This window comes from Protopterus annectens, chromosome 9.part0, assembly GCF_019279795.1.
Source record: "Protopterus annectens isolate FY-2018-M chromosome 9.part0, PAN1.0, whole genome shotgun sequence".
NCBI lineage: Eukaryota > Metazoa > Chordata > Ceratodontiformes > Protopteridae > Protopterus > Protopterus annectens.
Window position 1 is genome coordinate 1,775,703,990 of NC_056743.1, and position 27,410 is coordinate 1,775,731,399.

A 27,410-nucleotide genomic window follows, 5' to 3' on the forward strand; every position below is an offset into this window, starting at 1 on the left:
TCTAATGTCTCCACCTCTGGTACTGGGTATGTTCACTTGTAGGACCTGGAGTTTGGGGATGGGTCACTGAGCCATTGTCTTTGTATATAGAGAAGCAGTTAAGACCTGTAGTGGACCAGTTGTCACATATTTTGAGAGACACCAAACAGTTCTTACTGGATTTATACAGTAGAGTGAGCACGCTACCATCAGGTTTGACTTTAATCCTTGTGAGCACAGGATCTCTCTGTTACAGGAAACCTCCAGATTTGTTTTAATACTATTCACTTGCTATTTATAGTTTTTCTTTCATCTTCCTTTTTCCTCATTTTTAAGTGAGCTTACCAGGTGTGTAGCATTTTCTTGGCATTGAAGACATAGAAGTGGTCACTTTATGGCTTGGCTGTCACAAAGGCCTGTTCCTGATTATCCCATAACTTGACCAGAAATGCTGACTAGATGAGATGTAAGTACTTTGTCTCTGTAATGTATTCAGCGGGGCTTCCATGTAGTAGTAAAATACAAACCTCCCTCAAGAGACAGAGATCCCCAAGCAAATGGTATGGAGTCATTGGAGGAGTTACCAAAGCTTCTGAAGTGCACTGCATTGTGCCACCTGGAGTCCTTTGATGGTGTCTTGGGTAACTTTTATCAAAACTAATGCAACACTGCTGTTTTTTTTTTTTTTGCTACTTAAAACTATATTGTACACAAATACTTAATTTGGCATATTTTACTGCTGTTGAAAAATCCACCTTACACTCATGTAAAAACATGTTCTGATGAAGTCTACTATTGTGATATATTAAAATATTTAAAATATTTAAGGACTTTTGTCTGTTTTAGTAAATGTATTAAATTATTTGGGAAAAGAGTGGCCAAGTGTTCATTTTTTGATGTAAAGACTACTAAACTCTATGGGTTGATGCTTTATGTTTTATGGAATTATTTGCATTATATTTAATTTTGTAGTTAATGGGGGGCATTGTTTTTTAATGTAATCAGGACACTTGATTAACTGCAAAATTAAACAAAAGTAATGAAAAGCATAAAAACACCCCACAGGCAATACACCTCATCCCTAAGTTCTCCCTGTGTTTGTCACAACGTATTAAGGTTGTATAGTGAAGTTTTAATAGCCGTGGCAGATGCTCCCCCCCCAAAAAAAAAGAAAATGCATATACTACAGCTTTATAATGCATTTAAAAACAGTTGTGGATTATTTTGGGGTGAAAGTTGGTAACCATTTGAAATGAAGAGACCCAAAACATGGAGACTGAATAACCAGAAAAAAAGGACTTAAATATACAATTCCAAGGTGGCCATTTCCCAAAATTTTCTCTTTTCTCTGAGGTATGGCAATCTCAGGTATATGTAAGTTTGGAGGGTGCAGGGTGATTGCCCCTTTTCATAAAAGTAGTGTAAAGGAGAAGAGAGATGTTTGAGATGCACTCTTCTCATGTATTTTCCGTCTTTTTTTTCAGTATGTCGGCAGTCAGCATTTCAAGTGCTGGCATGTCAGTTAGGGAGCTGTGAAAGTTACTTGAAATAATATCAGAGGAATGTAGTTACTGCTTTGTGTGGTGGACAAAGTCATTTTGAAATCTTATATAATTTCCTTAAATGTATTATCAACACCACACTTCACCCCTTAGCCCATTGATATTAGAATATGGATCATGTTATTTCTGGAGGGTAGGCTAGGCTGGACTAAAACAGGGCAGAAAAGCAGCTGACTGAGAAGAGAATGGGCCCCCCACCACCACATATCGTGAAAGGTGACATGGAGCACATCACATGATTTTTGAAAATTCAGGGCAGCTAAGGCTTACCTTACTGACAGTTCCTTCTACAGGAAACAGATACCAAGTGTACAGTTGGAACACTGAAAGTCCACTGTTGCACTAAGGAAGCAGATAACAGCTGTATAGTTGGAAAGTTAAAAGTCCACTGTTGCACAAACCATGTTATCAGGCAGCCCTGATAAATTAAGCTGCACTGTAACTGTAAATTCTTTCCAAGATCTTCTTTTCAGACCTACTTGGCCTGTTTACTGTGTTGCAAATCTTTCTTCATTTTAAACAGCTGTTGTTAGTGTCCCGCACAGCTTCATTCACAACATTCATACCTAATTTGATTTGCACTCTTGTAACAAATTATTTTCCACAGCTGGCTCACATCCAGTGACTGGCAATGCTTTTCATATGCAGATTAGGTCTGGCCAGCAGAGATCTTATGGCAGTGAGTTTGGGAAGAACCTCTTTTATGTTTTCTACCCATGTGAAGCAAAGGCTTTTTACATTCTAGACCTACAGTTGTTTTTCTCATGGCATCACTTGCCTTTTTTTAAATCATTTTTATGAAAAAGAAGGTTGCAGGGATGGGTCACATCACGCCTAAATGTAGTAGGGGAATTGTTTGTGCTTACTCTGCATTCTCATGCCAGCTAGTCCAACTAGTAGTTCTGCTTCCAGGAATGGAAGAGCAAGTGCTATGACATTGTACCTTTCACACTAATGATAAAGGGGAACGTACTGAGTGTTAGAACTGCTGTGCAGTACCAGCTATTTTTGTTTAGCATGTGCAATGCATTTAGGCCCAAGTAACTCTTTTCAGAGATAACCCTGAAGCATTGGTTTAGCTATTTGCTCAAAATCACTTATTCATCTGATGGTGATTGAGGGAATGAAACCCAGAACTAAAGAATGAAGCTTTTTAGTTCATCAAAGCCTTATGAACTATACTTTCAGGTCATACTACATTGTTTTATGTGTTAAATACTTCACTATTGTGCTGGTTTTCCATATATTTGCTAACAGACATTTTCTTGTTCTCTTAATAGTCTTACTCTTTCATCTGTACAGCAGAAACAGTCTGCCTTACACACTGCATTGCAGGCATTCATCATCATGAGCTTTCTCATCAAACTACATTATTTTCTGCTACAAAACCAGTAATAAATCCCAGCAAGAAAAAGTTACATTGCACTCCACCAGGGTGTCACCTAGTACTTTTGCCTTTCTAGCCTTTCTGAATGGGTTAGTGCTCTGGATATTTTTTGGCGGGGTAGCTGCCTGGTCCTTGGTACATTTTACAAAATCTACGGATTGACATATCCATGGCAAGGACAGAGTTTGCTTTAGTCATTTTGAAGGACGTGCTTCCCTCCCCTAATAACCTACACCCATTTCGCAGGCTGTCTGGAGTCAGCTTTAGGAATCGCATCCAGTGGGGTTACTGCAACAGTGTCCTACTTGAAGATCATAACACGATCGAGTATGTGTCTGTTATTTCATGAATATGACTGGTAATCGTACAGTCTCGCACTTCTGGGTCTATAGACAAGCCTCAGTTCTCATGCTTTGTCCTGTAGGGAAAAGGCAAAAAACATAAACAAACAGTGATAGCATGGGCAGATGTCACCTTTATACCAGATACATGAGGACATCCTTGATGGTGACATCTCTCTGGCCAGTGGGAGGGTGCTCAGCTCTTAAAGCTTCAGATCTTATTGTGCAGCAATGTTTTATAGTTATTTTCCATATCTCTAAAATGAACACACACCTGCAACAGGTCTAGAAAGGCCCTAGCTGGGCCCTAGCTGTATATGATCATGTTATCAGAGTTGTCATTAATTAATGTTTTTAGTGATCTCTCACAGATCAATATTATCACAACACTTGGTCATAAACAAACAACATTGTACATACTTCCCAATTTTTCCAGAAGGGCAGCTTGTGGAAGAAAAGTTAGAACTTAAGAGATGAAAAATGTTGTTTAGAGATGGACAGTTTAAAACATTCAGCTATCAAAAAAAATAGATTCACAGGGCTTGGCAGACTGTTAATTTAGTACTTTTATTGCTTGCAGTATTCTTTGAATAGGTCTCTGACTTTTGTCAAAAACAAATTTAAACTTTCTCTGCAAATTTAGTGCCAAAGCAATACACCTTTACAGCAGGCCATTTTGTGGGATGTTTGTCCTCGTAGAATATCTGTGTAGGCTTTTTTACTGGACACAGGTCAAGTGAGCAGTTAATCTTTCTCTAAATATGCATAGCTGTGTTAGTACAGGGTATTTTTTAAGATGCCCTATTTAGGGCATTTGTATTGTATGTCCTTAGCCTTATCCCATGACCATGTTAAAGGCTGTTTAAAACTGCAGTTTCATACGTTTCTTTGATGTTGCACTGGGAATAGCAAACAAATGTGTTTTTGTTCTTCTCAGTCTTTTAAGCACTAATACTAGCTTGTTAAAATTGATCTGGGTCCAGAGAGAGAGAGAAGCAGAAAATCGTAGCTTAAGGAATGCTAGAGAGATTGAATAATTAGCTTGTGCTTCTTGCCGAGAATGCTACTCTTGTATACTGGAACACTGACTAAAGGCATGGGATGTAGGACCACAACTGGATGATTTTACTTCCCAAGCTTGTATTGTGCAAAAGAAGAATGGATCCCTTGTGTATCTGTGTGCGTTTTCCACTTTTCTCTAACAGATTAATACCTTTCATAATGTGTATAGTAATTACAGTTCTGAAGAGCTGATGCTTAAAATAGAGGAACAGCATTCTTTCTGTTAGTAGTTAAATATCTGTAAAACAGAGTAGTATGCTGAATGCCTGGAAAATTAAAAATGTAGAAGGCATTACTTTGAAATGAGGGTATTCTCATCTGAAAGCACACAAGAGTCTGTTTTAAATGTTGTGTTATGTTATATGCGACTCTTTGATGTTGGTAACGGTCCAGAGACACCAGTGATTATAAGACTCTGCTTTTTATAAGTAGTCTAAGTAAAAGCGAAGATTCCATGAAATGCTTATAGTCATTTTATGAGTGTATAAACATGCACAAGCTATCATTAAAGGCCAGTGGAGTATCCACTCTTCTTCAGTGTTGCATTTAGCCCTGATAAACATCCCACTAGTCTGTCCTAGAGACTCTTCTCAGTGTCTTCGTTGAGCTGCAGTTTAGCTCTGAAAGGGCATTTCAGGGACCCACTGTATACTCCCAACACCGTTAAAAAAAAGTGTTTCCTTAAGTCTGGAATTGTTGTGTTTCCAGCTATAGTTCATGCCCCTTCTTCTCATCTTGGCCTGGGAGCCGTTCAATCTACAAGTCCTTATCATGCTTCTGTGGTGTCATTTTCCTTCATTCTGTGCATGCTGGGCCCTGCAGCTCTTCTTCATGTGACATTTTCTCTCCAAGGGCACCAGAAGCCTAGACAGTATTCTCATTCTTTCCCTGTTGTGGCCTGCATACAAGAGGAATGACATGTAACTCTACTGGATTTGCATTCTAGTATACTGTCAGCCTTCCACATAGTTAGGCCTTCACACTGTTTGACAATTACCAGGCATTTCCTTTTGTTAACTAAGTTTTTGTTTGGAACCAGTTTTTTTTTTTTTATGATTGCCATTAAGCTATCTCTTCTTTCCAACAAGAATATTTTCCCAGATAACCAGAAGAATTAGGACTATTTCCTTTTGGAGGATTACCCCTGAAATCTGGCTGAAAATGAAGGCTAGTGATATACATTGGATGTTGTTTAAAACCACTAACAGCTGAGATGTGAAACTTGTATACAGTGTTCAGAAATTAAAGCGGGAGAAAGACCAGATCTGTATTTACAGTCTTGACAGTTCCTTAGTACTACTTTTCTTTTGTCATTTAGTTCATTTTCTGACATCTAAGTGTGGTTTAGGCGCCTTACCCCTCCAGCCTGCCTTACTCTAAATGCTGTACCCTCTCACTCTTCTACCTCTAATTTTTCTGTTATCCTTACTCTTTTTTTTTCTTTCCTAGCCTTTCTCTCTTTCCTACCTCACAGTTGGTATTTCTACTTCTTTTCATTTTAACTCATGCTCTCCCCTGCTTTTCAATCTTTATGTTAACATGTTCACATCCCCAGGAGTTTATGGCTTTTATAGCTAAATTTTCCTTTGTCCACCTTTGTATGTACATATATATATATATATATATATATATATATATATATATATATATATATATATATATATATACCCACCTCATTTTATATATACCTGTCTTATTTCCAGATTCACCTGTTCAGTTATACTGTCTCAAATTGGTCTTTCATACTCATTGCTATGTACATATTTTCCTAACTGTGATTCTGTGATGTGATTCATATGATGTAGATTTTTCCTCATGCCACTCATCTTAATTATTATGTTAAATATTGCATGTAATAATATGTAGCCATGCACACTTTTTTCTGTCCCTCTGCTGAAAATGGGCTTTACCTAGTCACACCTTCCCAGTTAACTAAGTAAGAAACTAAAGCCTTAAATTGATAATAGGCGGAGAAAATGTTGGGACCTTGTACAGTACATCAGTGAGCACAGTTGTTGTCTGTCTTTTCGGCTTTTCCCGGTTAGGGGTCGCCACAGCGAAACTTCGGTCCGCTAATGATTGGCAGCAGATTTTTATGATGCCGAGTTGCCAGCCCGATGCCCAACCTTCAACGAAGGCACGCCCATTCACGCATGTCTTTTGGAGGCCACTCGACCACAGGGAGGGCATGGAGACTCCATACAGAAGGCGTTCCAACCGAGAATCGAACAGGAGAACCTCTTGCTGTGAGGCAACAACGCTACCACTGTACCACCACGGCTTTACATCAGTGAGCACAGTAAGGATACAAAACCCATTTGTTAGTTAATTTATTCACTACACAGCTGTTTTAGGAGGTCACATCCTTTCTTCCCCATATGCATACTAAGAGTTATGAACTCTTAAGAAATCAGATTATAAAAGCATGTCCTAAAACTGTGCAAACATTTTGTGAACATTAAATGTTTATAACAACGTATATGGAGCAGTGGTGTTCAGTGAAGCCTACCTTTGACTGGCATTTTACAGTGCATTCATGGTCTTTAAATTCATTTAATATTACAGTAAAATAGATATCAAACTTTCCTTTTCATTTAAAAAAAAGGTTTCAACTATCTTATCATGGTAGCTGAAAAGTTGACACACATGGCTAAATTAGGAGTTACTGTCTGTATTGCAAACAAGTCATTGTACAGACTCAAACTTGCACACCAAGATAATGGACGTGATTCAGAGGCTGCGCATATCTCAGTTTTGTGCAGTGCAGTGTAGTCAGTGTAATGAACTGCACACTGCATCACAATGCTGTCCTATGTTTCGGAGTGGCAGCTCATGTATACAGTGTTAACATTATACCACTAATAGATTTTTAAGCTCTGCTTTCCCATGAGCACAGTGGACCCTCTTTTACCAGAGCACCTTTCTTAAGGCACTGAACTGCAGTTTCTACTGTCTATAGAAACTGCAGTTCAGTGCCATTAGAAAGCTGCTTTAGCACACAAGTTGGCTGTCTGTGAATTGTGGTGGTGCTGCTATCCATTCTGCATATTTGATGAACACAAGCTGCTTGCTTGGTTGTATTAATATATCAGTTTTGCAGCAGTTATGTGCAGGATTGTTTGAATCTGCAGTTGGCCTTTTCTCTGCATTTTACAGTTCTGACCCATGACTGTACTCAGTGCAGATTATCCCTTTGAGTCTTAAGTTGTAATAGCATGTACATTTTTGTTCAATTAGATTTTAGTTTTATATATTTACAAGCATTTATTTTCTTGATTGTTTTTGAGATTATTTTAAAAATATGAAAATTGGTTGTTTTACATAATTATCTTTATGAACAAACCTCAATATTACCAGCTGGTTGTACAAATCACAGTACAAAAATCACTAATGTTTTTCTCCAGCATCATCTGTGGTTAATGTCACACTTCAGTCAGTATTAATGTAAATACAATAACATTGCATATCTTTATAATGAGTGACAAACAGCTAGTGCTGTCTCAGTATAATTAGTGACAAACTGATAGCACTGTCTCAGTATAATGAGTGACAAGCAGCTAGCGCTGTGTCAGTGTCAGACTATACATTGTAGCCCTGCCATTGATTGATACAGGTGGACATAGCCTGAGTAGCAGACCCAGCATATGAGGAGCTGGCCAGGAGAGAGAGGTTTCAGCTCTGTAATATTGGGGGCAGGAGCGGCCTTAGGTCAACTGGTGCCCAAGGCAAAAGGGCTCCACAGCGCCCCCACCACACCACCCAGTGCCCCCATCCTGGTCTACCTACATTAAATAAATACTGAAAAAGCGCCCCTGCTAGAGCGGTGCCCTAGGCGGCTGCCTAGTTGGCCTATGCCTAAGGCCGGCCATGATTGGGGGGGGGGGGTTCAAAACAAGAACATTCTCTGATGGAGAACTGAAGGCTTATCCCAGGTGTGGAAGTGATGAGACACAATAATTAACCGTGTTGGGCATGTGTAAGTGCTAATGAAGCTTGTTCTTACATGCATTGCACATCTGAAAGTTGGTAACAGTCTTGGAAGTAGGACCATTAATTAAAAAATTCTCACCAACAACACATAATTGTCACCTTGTGCTCGACTTTCTCATCCCACCTCTCTTTAATAATAAGTGTCATCAATGACCCCCCCCCCCCCCCAGGAATGATCTGGGGTGTTAGGTAGGCTAGGATAAGGAAATAAATGAATCAGTGGATTATCAAGGAGGGCTACTTGCCAAATATGGAGGGGTGAGAGACATTTCTTTACTTAAAATATACAAGTACATAAATGTTAGAAATGGGCTATTAGCTGAATGGCACCATGTGTGGTCACCTAGTTTGCCTATCATTAAGGCCAGCCTTGTGTGCAAGCGTTTCATCAGTCCAGCTTTGAGAACCTTTTTCTCTTCTACAGCTGGCTGCAGAGGTATTAATTTTAAAGTCCTGGTTCTGCCTTGTTGCTTTTACTGTTTTTTTTTTGGTCCTGTTGTGCTCTACTGTCTTACTGTTTGTTTTTCCCTAATCTTTCCCACAATACTTTTCTCGCCTTTCTCTTTCCCAGATCCACTTACTCTGACTAGACCTACAATGTTCTCTCCTTACCTACTCTCTATGCAATCTGTCTTGGTATTACCCGAGAATTCCTCTCTGCTCCCCCATTTATGTTTTGTACTGCATTACAACAATTATCTCTGCTGTCCTCTGATTCTGATATCCAGCTGTACATGAATGTGACTGTTTTTTAAAAGTGATATACTCTGAATCTGCTTTGTTTGTGTAATTGTGGAAAATGTTCAACTGCAGTTGTAAATCTGTAGGATTATCTCCTGTTTTGTTGCCATTTATTAATTATTATGTTATCCCACTAGAAAATTGTTGTGGCTTTTTTCTGCTTTGTGTGCTTTTTCTTATTGATGTATGGCGCTTTTTCCCTGTGCTTCTATTGAAAGGGGTTTTTACTTTTGCTGACACAATCAGACTATCCTAGTCTTTTGGCTTTTCCCAGTTAGGGGTCGCTACAGCGGAACTATGGTCCACTAATGATTGGCAGTGAGTTTTTACGGTGTTGAGTTGCCAGCCCGGCACTCCTAGTAATAAACGAAAACAAATAATTGCTGTTCCATAATTTTATGATAGTAGCACTCCTTTGTTGATTTATGTAATCCTCTCTTTCCTTGTAGATGTCCCAGGCAGTACTACTGAGAAGGCAGCTGAGTTGCCTGCATTCCTAACCCCACTGCTGTGTTCTTCAGTGTCACCGATAGGCAGATATAGAGGGGGTGCTAAGATGATACATCTTCCCCATCAGTGCTTATGTTAAGAAGTAATCAGCCAACAAATCATAAAATAGTTTTGAACCAGGGTTTTCCAGATTACAGTTTCATCTCTAAATCGCACTTACAGGGAAGCGGTTTTCTCTTTGTTGACCTTTTTCATTGTGAAAGCAGTGCATCTGGAGGCATGAAATGTTATCTTTAGGGCAATTAGCAGATAATCAATTGAAGATTTTGTACTTTGCATCTCAGCAGAAGAATTTCTGAAGAGTAGTCTTAGCCACCCATTTGTAACACTAAAACACGACAATCTCCCAGGGTTATTTTTGTTTCAACTTGTAAAATGTAATAATTTGTTGTGACTTCCATATAACATTCTGTTTATACCAAATAACTAGACACTAAAGAAAAATAAATGTTACACATTAAATAAATAGTATGTTAAAGCAATTACTTTCATGTCCATCTGGTGGTGTAATATATAATGGTTTATACATATCTACTTAATACAAGATTTCCAGAAATACATATATTATGTAGCATCAATAAATTAATATTTTATCAGTTGGTAGTGTCATTCCTCAGCTTTTGATATAAGCAGTCTTTTAATATACTGTTTTAATATGAAGACATCTCTGAGGGAAATAAATGCACATTTATGTGTGTGTGTGTGTGTGTGTGTGTGTGTGTGTGTGTGTGTGTGTGTGTGTGTGTGTGTGTTATAGCTGCAGCAAACAGATTGATCTTAAATAAAAATAAGCAAACTATGATGTGTCCATCCTTTGGTTCATAGGTGTATACAAGGCTAATGACCACTAAGGCCTTTTTAAGCCTAGCCATGCTTCCAAATTTCTGGGTGATGAAGGGTGATGAACCATTTACAGGATGCATATGTCCACTACAGACATAAGTGCCAAACCATGGATGAATTTCTTTTTCCTTGCCAGTTGTCCATGTTACACTTGAAATGAATCCCAGACCCCTGGTTGTAAATGCTTCATCTCCCAAGCCCCTGATTGTACTGATGAAGGGTACCAGAACTTGTTCATAGGTGTGTACTATGCTAATGGCCATGGGGCCTTTATAAGCCTAACCATAGGATTACCCTGGCATTGTGCCGCCCGGCCTTAGTTCCCAGTGCCTCTGTCGAGTAGTGCCACTGGAGTTATCTCCGGGGTGAATTTTCTATTTCCCATCCACTCATCAAGATTTCTCTTGAAGAGGGTCAGCGAGGTGTTCTGCTTGACTTGTATGGGAAGTGTATTCCATAGCATGGGCAGTCTCTGGGTTATGAACCTTTCCCTCCAGTACGTTCTGTTTATTGTGGTAATGAGATTGAGGTCTCTGGAGCGTGTGTTGCGGAGGAATTGGGATTTCTTTAGATGTAGCATTTCTAAAAGAGCTGGGTCAGACATGGCTTTGTATGTCAAGCAGAGATCGCTTCTAAGTAGGCAATATGAGACAGAGAATAGTTGCAGTTTTTTGAGTCTGTCCATATAGGACAAGTGTTTGAGGCTTAGGATTCTCTTTGTGAGGTACTTTTGCAGCCTCTCCACTGGTTGCAGGTGTCTAGTGAGGTACATGCCAAATGGGGCATTGTACTCGATTGGCCTATTGAGGGAAGAGTGGAGGGAGACAGTGACCTCTTTCTTCCTGGATGCAAAACTCTTAGTAATGAGATGTGCCACATAGAAAGACTTTCTGACCACAGTGGCAATGTGGTGATCAAAAGAGAGGTTGCTGTCACCCTGTGTTCCCAGATCTCTTATAATGCCTTCTGTGTTCAGTAGACTACCATCAGTGTGGTAGTTCATGGGAACTGGGTTTTTCCCAAAGGGGATAACGACACATTTTTTTGCCATTGAGCTTAAGTCCATGGTTCTGACACCAGTCGTTGGTCTCTGTGAGGCCATTCTGTAGGATGTCAGCATCACTTAGGGAGTTAATAATAGCTCCCAACTTGCAATAGTCTGCAAACTTTGTCAGCCAGAGTCCCTTCGTGTCGGCCTGGACTTCAGAAAAGTAGATACCAAACAGGAGAGGACCCAGGACCAAACCCTGTGGGACTCCACTCGTGACTAGTTGGTAGTCTGACTTGGAGTCAGCTACTTTCACACTGTGGGTTCTATGTGTGAGCCAGTTTGTAACCCACTTAGTGATACAGTGGTTGATGCCTAGCTTAGTGAATTTTTCTATGATTCCTGAGTGGGGAATGGTATCAAAGGCCTTGGCCAGATCAAGGTAGGCTGTGTGAACCACCTTGCCTATATCTACAGCTCTGGTGACTGACTCAGAGAAGTCGACCAAGTTGAGCAGGCATGATTTACCCTTCACAAAAGCAAACTGTGTGGGATCCAGAGTTTGGAGATTCCCTATATTCTTGTTTATTAGGTCTATGATGATGCTTTCCATAGCTTTACATATCAGACTCGTCAGGCTAATGGGGAGATAGTTCCCAGGGTCTGTAGTCACTCCTCCTTTGTGCAGAGGGATGACTGTAGCAGTGTGCTATTCAGTAGGGACAAAGCCTGAGGTGAGGCTGTAATTGAACAGGGCACACAGGTGAGGTGCCATTTCACTCTGTAGTTCATGTAGAACATAGCCAGGGATATTGTCAGGTCCCATAGAAGCTGTTTTCTTGGCCTTGGACAGTGCTGTATTAACCTGTACAGCAGTAATACTGGGTCCCTCGCAATCTACTGGTATTGTGATTGGTCCTTTGGGGGGGGTGAAGTTGGCACTGAATCTGTCGGACAGTATATTGGCAATATCTGTTGGCTCAGTATAAGAGGTGCCATTGTGCAGTAGCTCAAAGCAAATCTGGGTATTGCCGTGGAGATTCTTTACTTAACTATAGAAGGCCTTGATTTACTTAACTATAGAAGTCTTTACTGTCTGCTGCAATTCTGTTTTCATAGCTGTTTTTAGAGGATTTGATGAGGGATTTCAACTTTTTGTTGAGGCTGATAAGGGAGTTTTTCCAGTCTTGGGACTTCACCTTATTCCGCATCAGTTTCCTCCTTCTGTTGTAGAGTTTGTTTATGGGAGGGGACCACCAGATTAGCTTCCTTTTCTTGGAGGAGAGCGTCTTGGTTCTATTGGGTATGGTGAGAGCCATGCATTTGTGAACGTGTTCGTACAATGCATTGGTGTATGATTCTGCAGTCATGCAACTATTCCCCATTTGCATGGGTGCCGTGAAGTTGGCCACCTCTGTTTTTAGGATCCAAAAGTTAGCTTTGGAGAAGTTTTTCATGGTGGTTTCCTTTGCGGTGGGGGGGTGGTGGATTTTGAAGGTGATTAGTTTGTGGTCAGATCTAACCAGGGAGGAGCTGACTATTGGTATAGAGCAACGGTCGCCCTTGTTAGTAATGACCAGGTCAAGGATGTTGCTGCCTCTAGTGGGGGTAAGAATGAGCTGGTCCAGGGTATTGGAATTAATGAACTCCAGGAAATGTTGGGCAAGTGTATTGGTACATGAGTAGTTTTCCCAGTTAATGGAGGTAGTTGAAGTTGCCCAGTATGAGAGTGTTAGGTTGGACCCTAATATTCTTCAGGGTGCTTCGGAACGTGGAGTGTGAGTCTTGCAACATGGTTCTGGACCTATAGCAGGCTACAACCTGAATCACTGTCTTACCAGTATTAGCTGCACCTGAAGTGTCTCTGATGCGTTATGTTGGGCTACCAGTCTGGAGGTGTGTCAGAGGTTTGGGAAGCATGGGTAGGTTTAAGCATGGTTAGCCTTACTAGGTTAGCAAGGGCAAGGAGACCTCCAGACACCGGATCCATCCCAGTTTGGCTTTGTCAGAGGAAGGTAATGCTTACTAAATCTGGTAGACGTCTTTGAAAAGGTCACTAAAGCAATGGAGAAGGGGAAAGTGGTGCATACTGCCTACGTTGATCTAGCTAAAGCATTTGATACAATACCCCACTCTGTCATTGTCAACAAACATGGCACTAAGTATAAACCTCTTTATAAGACTTTGGATAGCTAGCTGGCTTGGTGATAGGACCCAAGAGGTTAGAATTGGTGAGGTTACCTCCACAAAGAGGTCAGTCACCAGTGGAGTCCCCCAGGACTGTGTGCTGGGCCCACTTCTCTTTGACATCTACTTCTCGGATTTCAAAGCCAATATCCAAGGCCTCTGGCTAATCAAGTTAGAAGATGATTGCAAACTGGGAGCAGTCATTGAATCCCCTCCCCCAAGAAGAGAACACCCTTCAGTAAGGTCTGATACAGACGAATACTTAGTGCCAAATCCATGGCTTAAAATTTTGGATCAGCCCCTTATCTAGCTAACAAACAAATTAATCAAATAAATAAAACAAAATCTGCTAGTGGTGTGCAGCCAACCACAACTTGATTGCCTGGATCTCAGTCACCTGTAGGAAAAACATTTCTGACATGTCTGTATTTGCTTGTGTCTGTAATTTTAATGTAGTGCATGCAGTGCTATGATTACGGTCAAAAATCAGTTAAGTAATACCCTGGTTAAGCAAAACTGTAGTGCGAGACTACTGATTTACAAATGTCACACACTCCCTAAGTACTGCCATGGTGTATGGTATCAGGGAAGGGATGTTCCTTCACTCTCAACTGCCCCTGAAGAGCTTTTGTTATATATCTGTGGTAGTTTACAGACGTCAGTTTGTAAGAAACTCATTTCAATTAGGGCAGTTTTTAAAATCTGTCCTTGACTTTTTCCTTACTTGCTTTCTATGTGACAGCACTAACCAGGTGCTTTACTGGGTTTTTTTTTTGTAACAGGTAGTACACAGATTAGATAAAACTACGTGCGATACAAAGAGTTATGATCGGGTCTCATTGATTATACAGTGCAATGAAAAAATGTTTACCCTCTTCCTGATTTCTTATTTTTTTGCATGTTTGTCACACTTAAATGTTTCAGATCATCAAACAAATGTAAATATTAGACAAAGATAACTAAATTAAACACAAAATGCAGTTTTTAGGTGATGATTTTATTTATTAAGGAAAAAAAAACTATCCAAACCTACATGGCCCTTTGTGAAAAAGTTATTGGCCCCAAAACCTAATAACTGGTTTTGCCATCCTTAGCAGGAACAACTGCAGTCAAGCATTTGCGATAACTGGCATTGGGTCTTTCACATCGCTGTTGAGGAATTTTGGCCCACTCTTCTTTGCAGAATTGTTTTAATTCAGCCATATTGGAGGGTTTCCAAGCATGAACTGCCTTTTTAAGGTCATGCCACAGCATCTCAATTAGATTCAAGTCCGGACTTTGACTAGGCCACTCCAAAACCTTCATTTTGTTTTTTTTTTTCAGCCATTAAGAGGTGGACTTGCTGGTGTGTTATGCATCGTTGTCCTGCTGCAAAACCCAAGTGCACTTCAGCTTGAGGTCACAAACTGATGGCCGGACATTCTACTTAAGGATTTTTTGGTAGAGAGCAGAATTCATGGTTCCATCAATCACAGCAAGTCGTCCAGGTCCAGAAACAGCAAAGCAGCCCCAGACCATCACACTACCCACCACCATGTTTGACTGTTGGCATGATGTTCTTTTACTGAAATGCTGTGTTACTTTTACGCCAGATGTAATGGGACGCACACCTCCTAAAAAGTTCAGCTTTTGTTTCTTCAGTCCACAGAATATTTTCCCAAAAGTCGATCACCAAGATGTTTTTTGGCAAAAGTGAGACAAGCCTTTGTGTTCTTTTTGGTCAGCAGTGGTTTTCGCCTTGGAACTCTGCCATGCATGCCATTTTTGCCCAGTCTCTTTCTTATGGTTGAGTCATGAACACTGACCTTAACTGAGGCAGGTGAAGCCTGCAGTTCTTTAGATGTTGTTCTGGATTCTTTTGGGACCTCTTGGATGAGTCATCGCTGCGCTCTTGGGGTAATTTTTGTAGGCCGGCCACTCCTGGGAAGGTTCAACACTGTTCCATGTTTTCTCCATTTGTGGATAATGGCTCTTACCGTGGTTTGCTGGAGTCCCAAAGCTTTAGAAATGGCTTTGTAACCTTCTCCAGACTGATAGATGTCAATTACTTTGTTTCTCATGTGTTCTGGAATTTCTTTAGATCGCGGCATGATGTCTTCCTTTTTGGGATCTTTTGGCCTACTTCACTTTGTCTGACAGGTTCTATTTAAGTGATCTCTTAATTCAACAGGTCTGGCAGTAATCAGGCCTGGGTGTGGCTAGTGAAATTGAACTCAGCTTTCCCAAAAATGTGATTAACCACAGTTACTTCATGATTTAACAAGGGGGGGCAATTACTTTTTCACATAGGGCCATGTAGGTTTGGATATTTTTTTTCCTTAATAAATAAAATCATCGCTTAAAAACTGCATTTTGTGTTTACTTGGGTTATCTTTGTCTAATATTTACATTTGTTTGATGAGCTGAAACATTTAAGTGTGACAAACATGCAGAAAAATAAGAAATCAGGAAGGGGCAAATACTTTTTCATTGCACTGTAACCAGTTATTATGTGTTTTTGACATGGATACCAAGCTTCACTTCTCGAGCTTCACTCTCAAGGATAACTTCTTGGTATCCTTGTCTTGAGCACATAACATTGTGGTTACTATTGGCGACCCGATCATAAACCACAATATCTCACAAATTGTTTGCTGTTATAAATTTACATACACGCTATTATGTTCTTCACTGAGTGTTGTTGTTGTTGTCTGTATTCATTTTTTTTTTAAATTTTTGTACTTTTTTCATTTCGTTTTATTTGCATTATATTTTCATCTTTTCACCCAGGCCACTACTGAAAGAGGCTTTGTCTATTTCAACTTGCCTAACTTCTGCAAAAATCATGTAATAATTTTACATTTGTACATTATTACTATACAGATGGTCTAGATCACCATTAAGTAATTAGCTGGTGTAACCAATCAAATAGGCAGGCCATACTGCATTCTCTGGAGTGAATTGATGGCTGGGGTGTTATATTGTTTGATGTGTAGGTCATTTTGATTCCATGGGTAGGAGATGCACTTGGCAGATACCTATCCTGTCAGTAAGTCCTTTTTATGCTGCAAGTTTAGGAAACATTTTGTATATTTGTCATTAGTACTGTACTTTTGTCATTTAGTAGTAATTGAAGTCACCTGAGATTATTGTATCGTGTGTAGTAGGTAAACTCACCACCAGATTTATGTTGATATCATTATCTATAGGGGACAGCTGGGAGGATTTGTAGAAGGAAATAATATAGTAGTTAGTCATGTTTATTGTCTTTGGTTTCTAGGAGTTTTAGATTTGTGAACTTGGCAGCAGGTGGTTGGGCTGCAGACAGGGTTGCCAGATTTCCAGCCCCCCAGGTAGGGACAAAAAAAAAAGAAGAAGGTCTCTCACGGCAAGTGAAGAAGTGAAGACCAAAAAAAAAAAAAAAGGTCTTCGGCAACTGAAGACCAAAAAAAAAAGGTCTTTAATGCAGAACAGAGTTCCACATTAAAGAAATGAGCTCGCTCAGTAGCTCTGCACTAAACACGGAGCTTCTCGTGTTTAATGCATTGCAGTTCCGCAGTCAAACTGAAGACCAAAAAAAAAAAGGTCTTTAATGCAGAACAGAGTTCCACATTAAAGAAATGAGCTCGCTCAGTAGCTCTGCACTAAACACGGAGCTTCTCGTGTTTAATGCATTGCAGTTCCGCAGTCAACACAAGTAGCTCCGTGTTTAGCGATTTTTGATTGGCCCGTATACCAGCATATGGGCCAATCAAAAATTGCTAAACACGGAGCTTCTTGTGTTTAATGCGGAACACAAGAAGCTCCGTGTTTAGCAATTTTTGATTGGCCCGTATGCCAGGTATACGGGACAATCAAAAAAAAAACAAACAAAGCGGAGGCTGGCCGGGATTTAAACCGGCAGGGCAGGACTCGGGATCAGGCTGCTGATCTCGGGACAGTCCCACCCAAATAGGGACGTCTGGCAACCCTGGCTGCAGATTAGAATAGTCAGTCCCCAACAGCATTCAGAACATCCAGCTGAATGATAGGAACTATAAAGGGAGTGTTGTCAGAGCATTGAAACAGCATTTAACTAACTACACAGATATGTGTACGTCTAATGAACAGGAAGGCCTCAAAGGCAGCCATTTTTTTGTTTAGACTAATAACACTGAGCAGTGTCCCCTTAAGGTGAGACAGATTTGAATTTGCTACATTGGTTTGTTCAGAAGACAGGTTTTGCATAAAACAAAAAGATGCTGTGGGGGAAACATATGTTTTGGTCAGTATTCAGAAGTCTTAGTGGGAGAGGTGCAGATTATCTTTGATGAAGCTGGTGAGAGGAGCTCTCTGTGGGTTTTGCATAATGGTCAAGATGTTTATCTTACAGTCGCAAAGTACGGAATTTGATTGTCACCTTTGGGAAGCATGGCTAGGCTTAAAAGGGCACTCTGGGGTCATTAGCCTAGTAATCATCTATGAGCCTGTGAAGCAGACCAGACAGACAGCCATCATCTCTCATGCTGATAAACTTTGGATCCCCAAGAATGACACTAGTTTTGCTGAGCCATTTGTTAAAGTTAATTATTTTATCTTTGAACTCTGGCATTATTCTTGGAGATGGCGAGATATTGCTCGACTACTGCCTTTTGTGCCGTGGACACATGCATGGAGACCTCAGCCATGTCTGTCTGCATCTCACCCAGGGAAGATAGTCTGAGATTGTTTACCCACATTGGCAACCACAAGGACATATTTGCACTTATGTTGGAGACTGGAGAGACCTAAGGGTCTTAGATATTTTACGGAACCAAGCAGGAGACAGCCATCAACCTCTTCTTGTTCAGCCTGGAGAGAGGAGCTTCTGTATGCCTGATATAGAGTCACCTATAACTAAGACATTGCTGTATAGTGTATGAGTGTGCGTGTTTATAGGCTCTAGTGACCTCATGGGTGTAGGCTCATAGCCAGGATGACTATCTTTTAAGAATGCAGGTTCATAGGTGTATACTAGACTGCTGAGCAGTTCTAACCTCAGGATTCTAATTCGTCAGCACACCACAACATGAATAATTAATACCTCATTTTTTCCTTTTTCAATGAGTAATTGAGGGTCGAACACCATAACTCACAAAGGGTGAAGTCAGACTAAAAAACTTCACTAGGGCAAACTGTACCCCCCTAGGGGAAGGTTTAAATGCTTTCCAGGCCTTTCCCCCAGCTGGAAGTGGTAATTGCACCAAGGCTTACACTAAAGCCCTGTACAATCACTTGTATAAGTGTATAGACTCGACTGTTCCAGAGAGAATCAAAGCCAAAGCCCCAAGTAAAGGCAAGCTGCCCTGGTGGACATCCACCTTCAACAAACTTTAAACAAATGCAAAAAGTTGCTACTTAGAAAAACTAAGGCAAGGCCCCAACAGTGGAACTGCACCCTCCACAGCTTCAAAAGGCAAATTAGACAACCTGTCAAATCCTCTAAGGGTAACTTTGAGAAAAACTTAGCAATCACAGCCAAGGATAACCATAAGGCCTTTTACAGCTATGTACACAGCCTGAAAGTAGGACCCAAGCATATGCCGAACTAGTGACTAACGGTATCACACACTGATCTCACACAGATAGCAAACCTACTGGCGGACAGATTTGGTGAAAATTTCACTCCCTTATCCACTCTAAACTTATCACAAACCTTGTCTCCAACTCTTCCCCACCCTGCATACCCGAAGTGCAGGTCATTAAAAAGTCTTGTCTAAGGCAAAAAACACAGCCTCTATGGGACCAGACAGTATCCCAGACTGTCTTCTAAACAAGCTGAAACATGGACTAGCATCACCATTAAGTACCCTTTTCAATCACAGTCTAGCCACAGGCTATGTTCCTGTGGAATGGAGAACAGCAACAGTTATTCCCCTCCACAAGGTGACTTAGCAACAGACCTGTTGAATTATAGACCCATAAGATTGACCAACCTCATCTGTAAGGCCGTAGAATGCATCATCATTGATCCCATAATTAAAAGACATAGGTGACTTCTAAACCATGGATCCTACCCAATTCGGAGGATTCGTCAAGGGCAGATCCTGCCTATTAAACCTAGTGGATTTCTTCAAAAATGTGACCAGGGCCATTGACAAGGGTAAATCTGTGCAGATAGCATACCTCAACTTGCCCAAGGCCTTTGACACAATCCCACACTCGGGCATTACCAATAAACTTAGCAAACTGAATATAAACCCCTTTGTTGTAACATGGGTTGCCAATTGGCTCACAAACCGGTCACACACTGTCAGAGTGGGTGACATCATATCAACGAGCAGACCTGTCGCCAGCCGGTTGCCACAAGGGTCAATGCCGGACCCCCTACTGTTTGGTACATACGTCTCAGAAGTTGAGGCCAAAACTAAGTGGCTGTAGCTAACCAAGTCTGCGGCGACTGCAAACTGTCCTGAAATTATGCCAGTATACGTCAGGAAGGTCTTACACAGACCAACAACTGGTGTCTTAGTCACAGTCTCAAACTAAATGCAAAGAAATGCATCATCATTCCCCTTGGTAAAAGCAATGTCCCTTCACACTATCAAATTAACAATACCACTATGTACCTACGGAGTGGTAAGGGATCTGGGGTCACAAGTAGACTGTAGCCTTACCTTTGACCACCATGTGTCTACTGCAGCAAGGAAGGCTTTCTACGTAGCACACTTAATTAGCAAATGCATAGCCTCTAGAGCAAAGGAGATTATAACCTCTGTATACTAGTCACTAATCAGGCCCATAATTGAGTATAATGCCCCTTTTAGCATGTAATGTACAGAGCACCTGCAGCAACTGGAGAGACCTCAGAGGTTTCTAACAAAGATGATCAAGGGACTCCAGCACGTGCCTTACACAGACTGACAGAAGTCCCTGTCACTATACTCTTTATCGTATAGACTTCTTACGGGAGACTGATGCCTGGCTTGCAGAGCAATCTCTGACCCAAGCCTAATGAATTTGCTGCACATCCATAAATCATACGGGACTAGAGCTACCCATTCCAGGGACCTAAATATGGCCTATGGCCCGCAACTTGGGCAGGATATGCTGGGGGGAGAGATCTGTCTCCCAGTGACTGCTGTGTCTTTCGAATACGCTGCCAGTTTATGTGAAACAGTGCACCTCTATGACACTGTTCAGAAGGAATCTGTACGAGTGGATGGGGCACCATAAATTCATACTGGGGTTAGCGCCCACTCACCTCCTGGAGCTGGGCAGTCATTACTAAATACAGTCCTTGGGTACTGACTAGTGTTGTTGTTGTTTGTCTTTTGGCTTTTCCCAGTTAGGGGTCGCCACAGAGGAACTCCGGTCCACTAATGATTGGCAGTTGGTTTTTATGTTGTCGAGTTGCCAGCCCAACCTTCAACAAAGGCACGCCCATTCAACGCATGTCTTTTGAACGGCCAGTCGACTGCGGGGAGGACATGCAGACTCCACACAGAAGGCACTCCCAACCCAAGCCTTGAATCGAATGGGAGAACCACTTGCTGTGAGGCAACAACGCTACCACTGCACCACCGCGGAAGTCTTGTATGCTATTACATTGGGATGAAATGTCTAGGCTTGAAATGATCTCCAGATCGATAGCCTAGTAACCTACTATGATCCTATGATGCTGTGAGAAAGAGGTACCCAACAGTGGATAAGTAGATAGCTGCACTTTACGGGATAATAGCACATGATACCACACAGAGAAAGAAGGAAACCAACAGAGGATAAGTAAATTGGTACAAGTTACTAACTTAATAGGAAACTCAAGGGTAATAACACATTATATCATGCTCAAATACATAGTATTTACTGTATTGTAAAAAATACACACTATAAAAAGATTTTGTACAAAAGGGCAATAAAGAATAAAGTGTACTCTGTACCACAGTGTAAAACATGTGCTCTATGCCACACTGTGAAAAAAATAGCACAAAATGACTACAAAAAATAAAACCGGTATGGAGTCCACCGAAGTTAACTATATAAAACTAAGTAATAACAGAAAGCCGGATGATACTGTAGTGCATTAAAAGGAACACAGTGTAAGCACAGAAGCTACATCTCAATGCAGGCAAGATGTGAACAACTCACTGCCGTAATGAAATTAAATCAGTTTGGGAACAGCAAACGCAGGGATGAAGAGAGTTTAGATGATAGTGTAATAACAAAACTATTGTGGGCTTTTGTTACATATCAAACAAATAATAAAATGAAACAAAAATGTATTATGTAAAGGCAGTTAAAAAAGTAGTTGGAAAAGAAAATGTATACAATAACAGCAGTGGCCTAGTCAAGTAGAAGGGAACATTATAGCAACGACAGCAGTAACAAAACAGATATTAGGAGATGGGTCTAAAAAGTGAGAGTCTTAGCTTACTTGTAGATGATTACATGTAACAAATGCAGACTTAAAAAGGGAGTATTTGTGGAATGCACCATTGTGTCTAGTGTAACTCATTGAAGCCCAGTAGATGGGATAAAGGGCTGGGTATTTGAAGTCTCTTCCTGTTTCTCAGGTACTGGGTAGTGCAGTCTTGTGCAATTCATACATAAAAGCCACTCCATGAAAGGATTCTGTGTTTAAAGTCTAAAACTCTGAACAGCTGACCAGTTATGAAACATGTTGAGTGATGGTACACAGCAAAAAAAGTTTGTCATTGAATCCCAGTAGCTGGAAAAAGGGCTCTGTATTTGTAGTTTCTTCATATTTTTCAGGCACTGGGCTGTGCATCCTTGAATAGCTCAGTCAAAAAGAGCCAAAAATGTGGCCCATATGGGGATCAAACCTGCAACCTTGATAATTTGATTACCACAAAGTAACCGTCTGAGTTAAACAGCCAAACCCCTTTTGTTTGACCTCATATTATAAATGCAGTATGTGTTTGAGTACAACCATCATGCACTGAACTGTAATATGATTCATGAGGGTGAACCATGCTAATGATAAAATACAGATAGATAGACTGACCAAAGGTTCATCAGTTGTGTAAAGAAGCAGAGTCCCAATTATGTAAAGATAAGTAGCTCTAAAGACCCTTACACAATACAGTATATAACCGGGGATCAGTAATTGTAGCACTATTAATCCGTTAAGGTAATGGAGCAACTTAGTGAGGCACATACTGAGCCAACAGTGTAAAGTTGCTTTATTTGTGGTGGTTTAGATGTGACTCATAAGAGCAAGCAAGTACAATCAGAGATAACTGTTCTCCTTGTTACCGTATACAGAACGCATTTTAATTAGTGTCATGATATGGACTGCTTAAAGTATGCAGCAATGGTTTTAGGATGGGAAAAAAGCTAACCGTCAAAGTAACACACTTTCACATAAAGACAGGAAGGGACAAGGGGACGTGTACACACACATGGTTATGGGACAAGGGGACGTGTACACACACATGGTTATGGGTCTAGAGGGGAGTGAAGAGAGTGAGATGTACTGTGCTAGCTTTATGCCTGCTACAGCAAGGTGATTTATACATAGGATGTGGAGATGGACCGTAAAGCATCCCTACTCGGTTATCAGTGCCAAGGGTGATTCTTAAAAATATCCCCTGGCCATGTCTGTGGAGTACTAGAACTCTTATCTGCACTGCAGTCAACATAGGGATTTGCTTTCATTCCAATACATATTTTTGTATTCATTCCAAGGCAATGTTATTATTCAACCATGTTATACTGAGTATCACATCACTATTTCTTGGGCACTGGATGCCAGCAAGCTATAAATTAAATCCCTGTCCCTAATGCACAATCTAGAGTGTCACACATGATTCACAGGTTTGTGACTTGTCTGGTGTGCTATAGGTCTTCATTTGAACACCAGCTGTGTACCTGGACTCCTTCAGCTACACAGTTGCATATGTTGTTACGCCTGTTTGCAAATGTCCCTTTATGAATCATGCAGAGCTTTGGTATACGTCTTAAATCAAGTAGCAACCCTGCACAGTTGCAGACCATGTTTATAAATAGTGCCACATTTCTTTAGACTTTGTGTTGACTATAGATTGTAACTTTACTTTAGCTCTGAATTTCAAGCTTTTTGCCAGGAGAAATGATTAGATCAGCCCACGTAACTACTTAACAAATAAAAATAAATGCCTAGTTGCATTAGCTCTCCGTGGCATCCTGCCAGCTCCTCCTGCGTGTGATTAGGCTGCCATTTCCTTACAGTGAGCATTGATTTGTCACTGCTGAGTGAAATGGATGTAGCACAATTGTTGCCTTGTCCGGAGACCAGTCATCTGAAGAGACATAGATTGATTGAATTTGGCTTCAGCATGTGGTGAAGAGCATTTGTGATGCTGCCTACAACCTGCTTGTGTCACACTTTATGAAGTGTATCACACATTTTGGCCCTCTGAAGTCAACTTCAGTACACAAAGACGGCATTGTCCATCCTGCTTATTGAGATTTAGAAACATATATTTGTATGACTTTATGGTGCTTGGAAGTATAAAATCAGTAAAGGCAGTATCGTACTTGATTTCTGTGTGTTGTGGCCTTCCATTCTCTTGTTTAATTGTGTTTTATACATTTTGTATGCTTATTTATTGCATCACATATTTTGTTGAATAAAGGTTTTGAGATATTGCACTGCTCTTCTCAAGCAGCAGTCAGGCTATGACAAATTTGGCATTAATCTCTCTGTTCTTGCAGGATAGCCTGTGGCAACTAGGAGCTGTCTTATGTGTGTGGACAGTGGAGGCTGCTAGCATTTTGTGTATAGGAATGCCTATGAGGCATACACTGACTGTAAACTTTATAGGACAAGATAAGAAGGCTGACAGAAAATGTCTTCCTTGGTCGTCACTGACTTGTAATCTAAAATGTGGTACTGTTTTGAAGTGTCATGTCATAGGAGAGAACTGGCCCAGATATATGCAGCAAATGTAAAAGTTGGCTTCTGAGATTAGAAGAAAAAATTAGCTGTAAAAAATACTAGTGGTTACTTTCCATGATAGTGCTGTGGCTCGAACAGTGAAGTTTGAACTTGAGAGTATTGCCATCTTTGTCTTTTGTATGTTTTATCAAAATTTCTTCATATCTTTTCAGGGGAGACCCCAGATTAGTCAAGCTGAACGTGGCTGTCACCTCTGGGTACCTCATATATGGTAAGTCTCATTTATGGCTTCATCTGGTAATCACTTGGTAAGTTACATGCTGTGGGTCAGTACTGCAGTCAAAACATTTAGGGCTCTCTGCCACTGGCTGAGTCCAACATTCGTTCTGACATTCAGAGCTGAACATAGTTTCCCCACAGCTGGGCTGATGCAGCCCAACCCCAGACATCCTCATGTACTTGGTATATAAGTTACCATTACCTGTGCCTTCTTTAGTTCTTTCTTGCAGTGATTGAGTTGACTAAAAGTGCATCACAGCTCAAAGTCAGTCTAGGTTTACAACTGCAGAGCATCGAGAGAAGAGTTCTTTTTTGAGGATCCTTTTCCTTCTGCATCTTTATGAATGTTGATTGTTAATAGACTTCTATACATAGAGGTGTATGGTATGCACTATCCTGAGAAAACCCCTAGTGTGCTTGTAGGAAGTCTATTCCCTGAAGTCCACTTCAAAAAGACATTTGATTAGTAAAGAAAGGGAGGACAGAAATGGCACCACCACCATTTTACATCTGTGACCTCAAGTTGGAATCCAGAGATGCCCCCTAGTATTCCCAAATTCCCAGTAGCCACCTGTGCACACAAGACCCCGGCAGCTGTATCTAAAGCACCTCTTATTCCTAGGTGTTGTTTCTTATGTTCATGGAAGATTACTAGACTAACAGCTCAAGAGTCTTTACAGTCCTGGCCAGTTTTATCCATATTTTACCCCAATTTTCTATCCCCAAGAGAAAGAAAACAAAGGTCAGCAAACAAGGTTTTGACTATTTTCACAGACTGTCTCTGTCCGTAATGGACATGGTGCCAAGCCAGGAGTTAATTTGCGATTTCCCATCTACTGGTCCATATTGTGCTTGAAGATGGTCAGGGAAGGGCACTGTGTCACGTGAATAGGAAGCCTGTTCCAGAGGAGGGACAATCTCTGGGGCACATATCTGTCTCTCCAGCATGATCTTTTCATGTCAGGGATCATGTTTAGATCTTTGGAGCTGGTAACCCATATGCAGTTAGTTTTGCATCAATGCAACTATTCATCAGGGCTGGGTCAGAGACTGCCCTGTAGGTCAGGCCCAAATTACCCCTCAGTAATTGGTAGAAAACTGAATCAGCCACATATGACATATTGGTTATACCATGTGTTTTTTTTTTTTTTGTGAGAAATCTCTGAGGACACGCAAACGGTTCCAGGTGCCTGGTGAGGTACACGCCAAAGGGTGTATTGTACTTGATTTGATTATTGGTCTAATGTGGGCTGAGTACAGTGATACTGTGACATCCTTAGATCTGGATGGCATCCCATATTTGTAAGCTAAGCCACATAGAAGGATTTCCTCACCACTGGGTCCACTCTTGGGGGGGGTGCTATCAGTGTTGTAATTTTCAGCGGTATTTGATTCCCCAAAGGGTATTATTATGCACTTCTTCACATTTAGTTTGAGCCCATGGCTCTGGCACCAGTCATTAGTCTGCATGTAAGATATCTGTAATATATAAATATTGTTTGGGGAGTCAGTGATTGTCCCAACTTGCAGTCATCAGCAGACTTGATCAGCCAAAGGCCATCTACATTTGTCTTGACATCTGAAAAGTATATATCGAAACAGGAGGGGTCCTAGCACTGACCCTGTGGTACTCTACTGTTGACTGGCCTCTTGTTGGATGTGGATTCCCTCACTCTAACAACTTGTTTCCTGTCCATGAACCATTTGGCCATCCATTTGGTGATGTAGAGGTTAATGCTCAATTTTGTGAGTTTATCTATAATACCCAAGTGGGGTATTGTGTCATATGCCTTGGTCATGTCTCAAGGTGGGCAGTATACACAATCCTACCTTCATCCATGGCCTTGGTGACCTTCTCAAAGAAGTCCACCAGACTGAGCAGGTAGGACCTGCCCTTGAGGAAGCCGAACTAGGTTTGGTCTAGAGTTTGAAGATTTCCTATTTCATTGTTAAGCAGGTCCATGATAATCCTTTCCCTACCCTTAGATATGAGGCTAGTCAGACTTATGTGCTGGTAGTTTCCAGGGTCAGTTGATAGCCCCCCCCCCCTTGTGCAGAGAGATGACTGTTGCTGTCCTCCACTCTACTGGGACAAAGCCTGTCTGGAGACTGTGGTTAAATGGAAATTCAAATGGGTGTGCTAGGCTCATGTTTCAAATTATTTAATAGATAAGCTTGTATACCGTTAGGGCCTATTGATGCCATGTTTCTAGCTTCAGACAGAGCAGTGACGTTTCTATGCAGTTGTTTAAGTGGTTGTACAGGGCATTTGTGTATACTTCTGCATAGGCCGCCATGTTTTTGGGGTTAGAGGGGGGCTTTAATATTATTTATGTTCTCACTTAATAGAATGTAATTTGCCTTGGAAAACGTATTTAGGGTTTTAGGGTTTAATGGAGGGGGGAGGTTCAACCACCAAGTCACTCTCTCTTCTAGGATTGTGTTTAAGTTGGCTTGTGGTTTCTTTCAGTTTCTGTGTAGCCTAAGGCCAAATTTAGAACAGCCCTGTGTGTCTGTAGCCCCCCCCCCCCACACACACACACACCGTAGAAGAAGAGAGAAGTTTCCATTAAGAGAGAGAGACTAACTCCTCGGATTCTACAGAGGCCGATGAACTGGACTACAGGTCAAAACATTCCTTTACTCTAGGCTTTGACACAGATAGAGAATCAAAGGCCCAAGTGTCCTCACTGCCAGAGAACAT

The 27,410-nt window shown here is 41.0% G+C and overlaps 1 protein-coding gene across 7 annotated transcripts in view; it reads left to right on the forward strand.

The window, feature by feature from the left end:
- LOC122812252 (TLC domain-containing protein 4-like) overlaps positions 1–27,410 on the forward strand; it is a 1,080,923-nt gene that overhangs the window by 907,133 nt on the left and 146,380 nt on the right. For all 7 annotated transcript variants that reach the window (XM_044084636.1, XM_044084635.1, XM_044084640.1 and 4 more), the window contains one exon: positions 24,640–24,698. In XM_044084636.1, the coding sequence (XP_043940571.1) occupies positions 24,640–24,698 (59 nt within the window). The remainder of the gene's footprint in view (positions 1–24,639; positions 24,699–27,410) is intronic.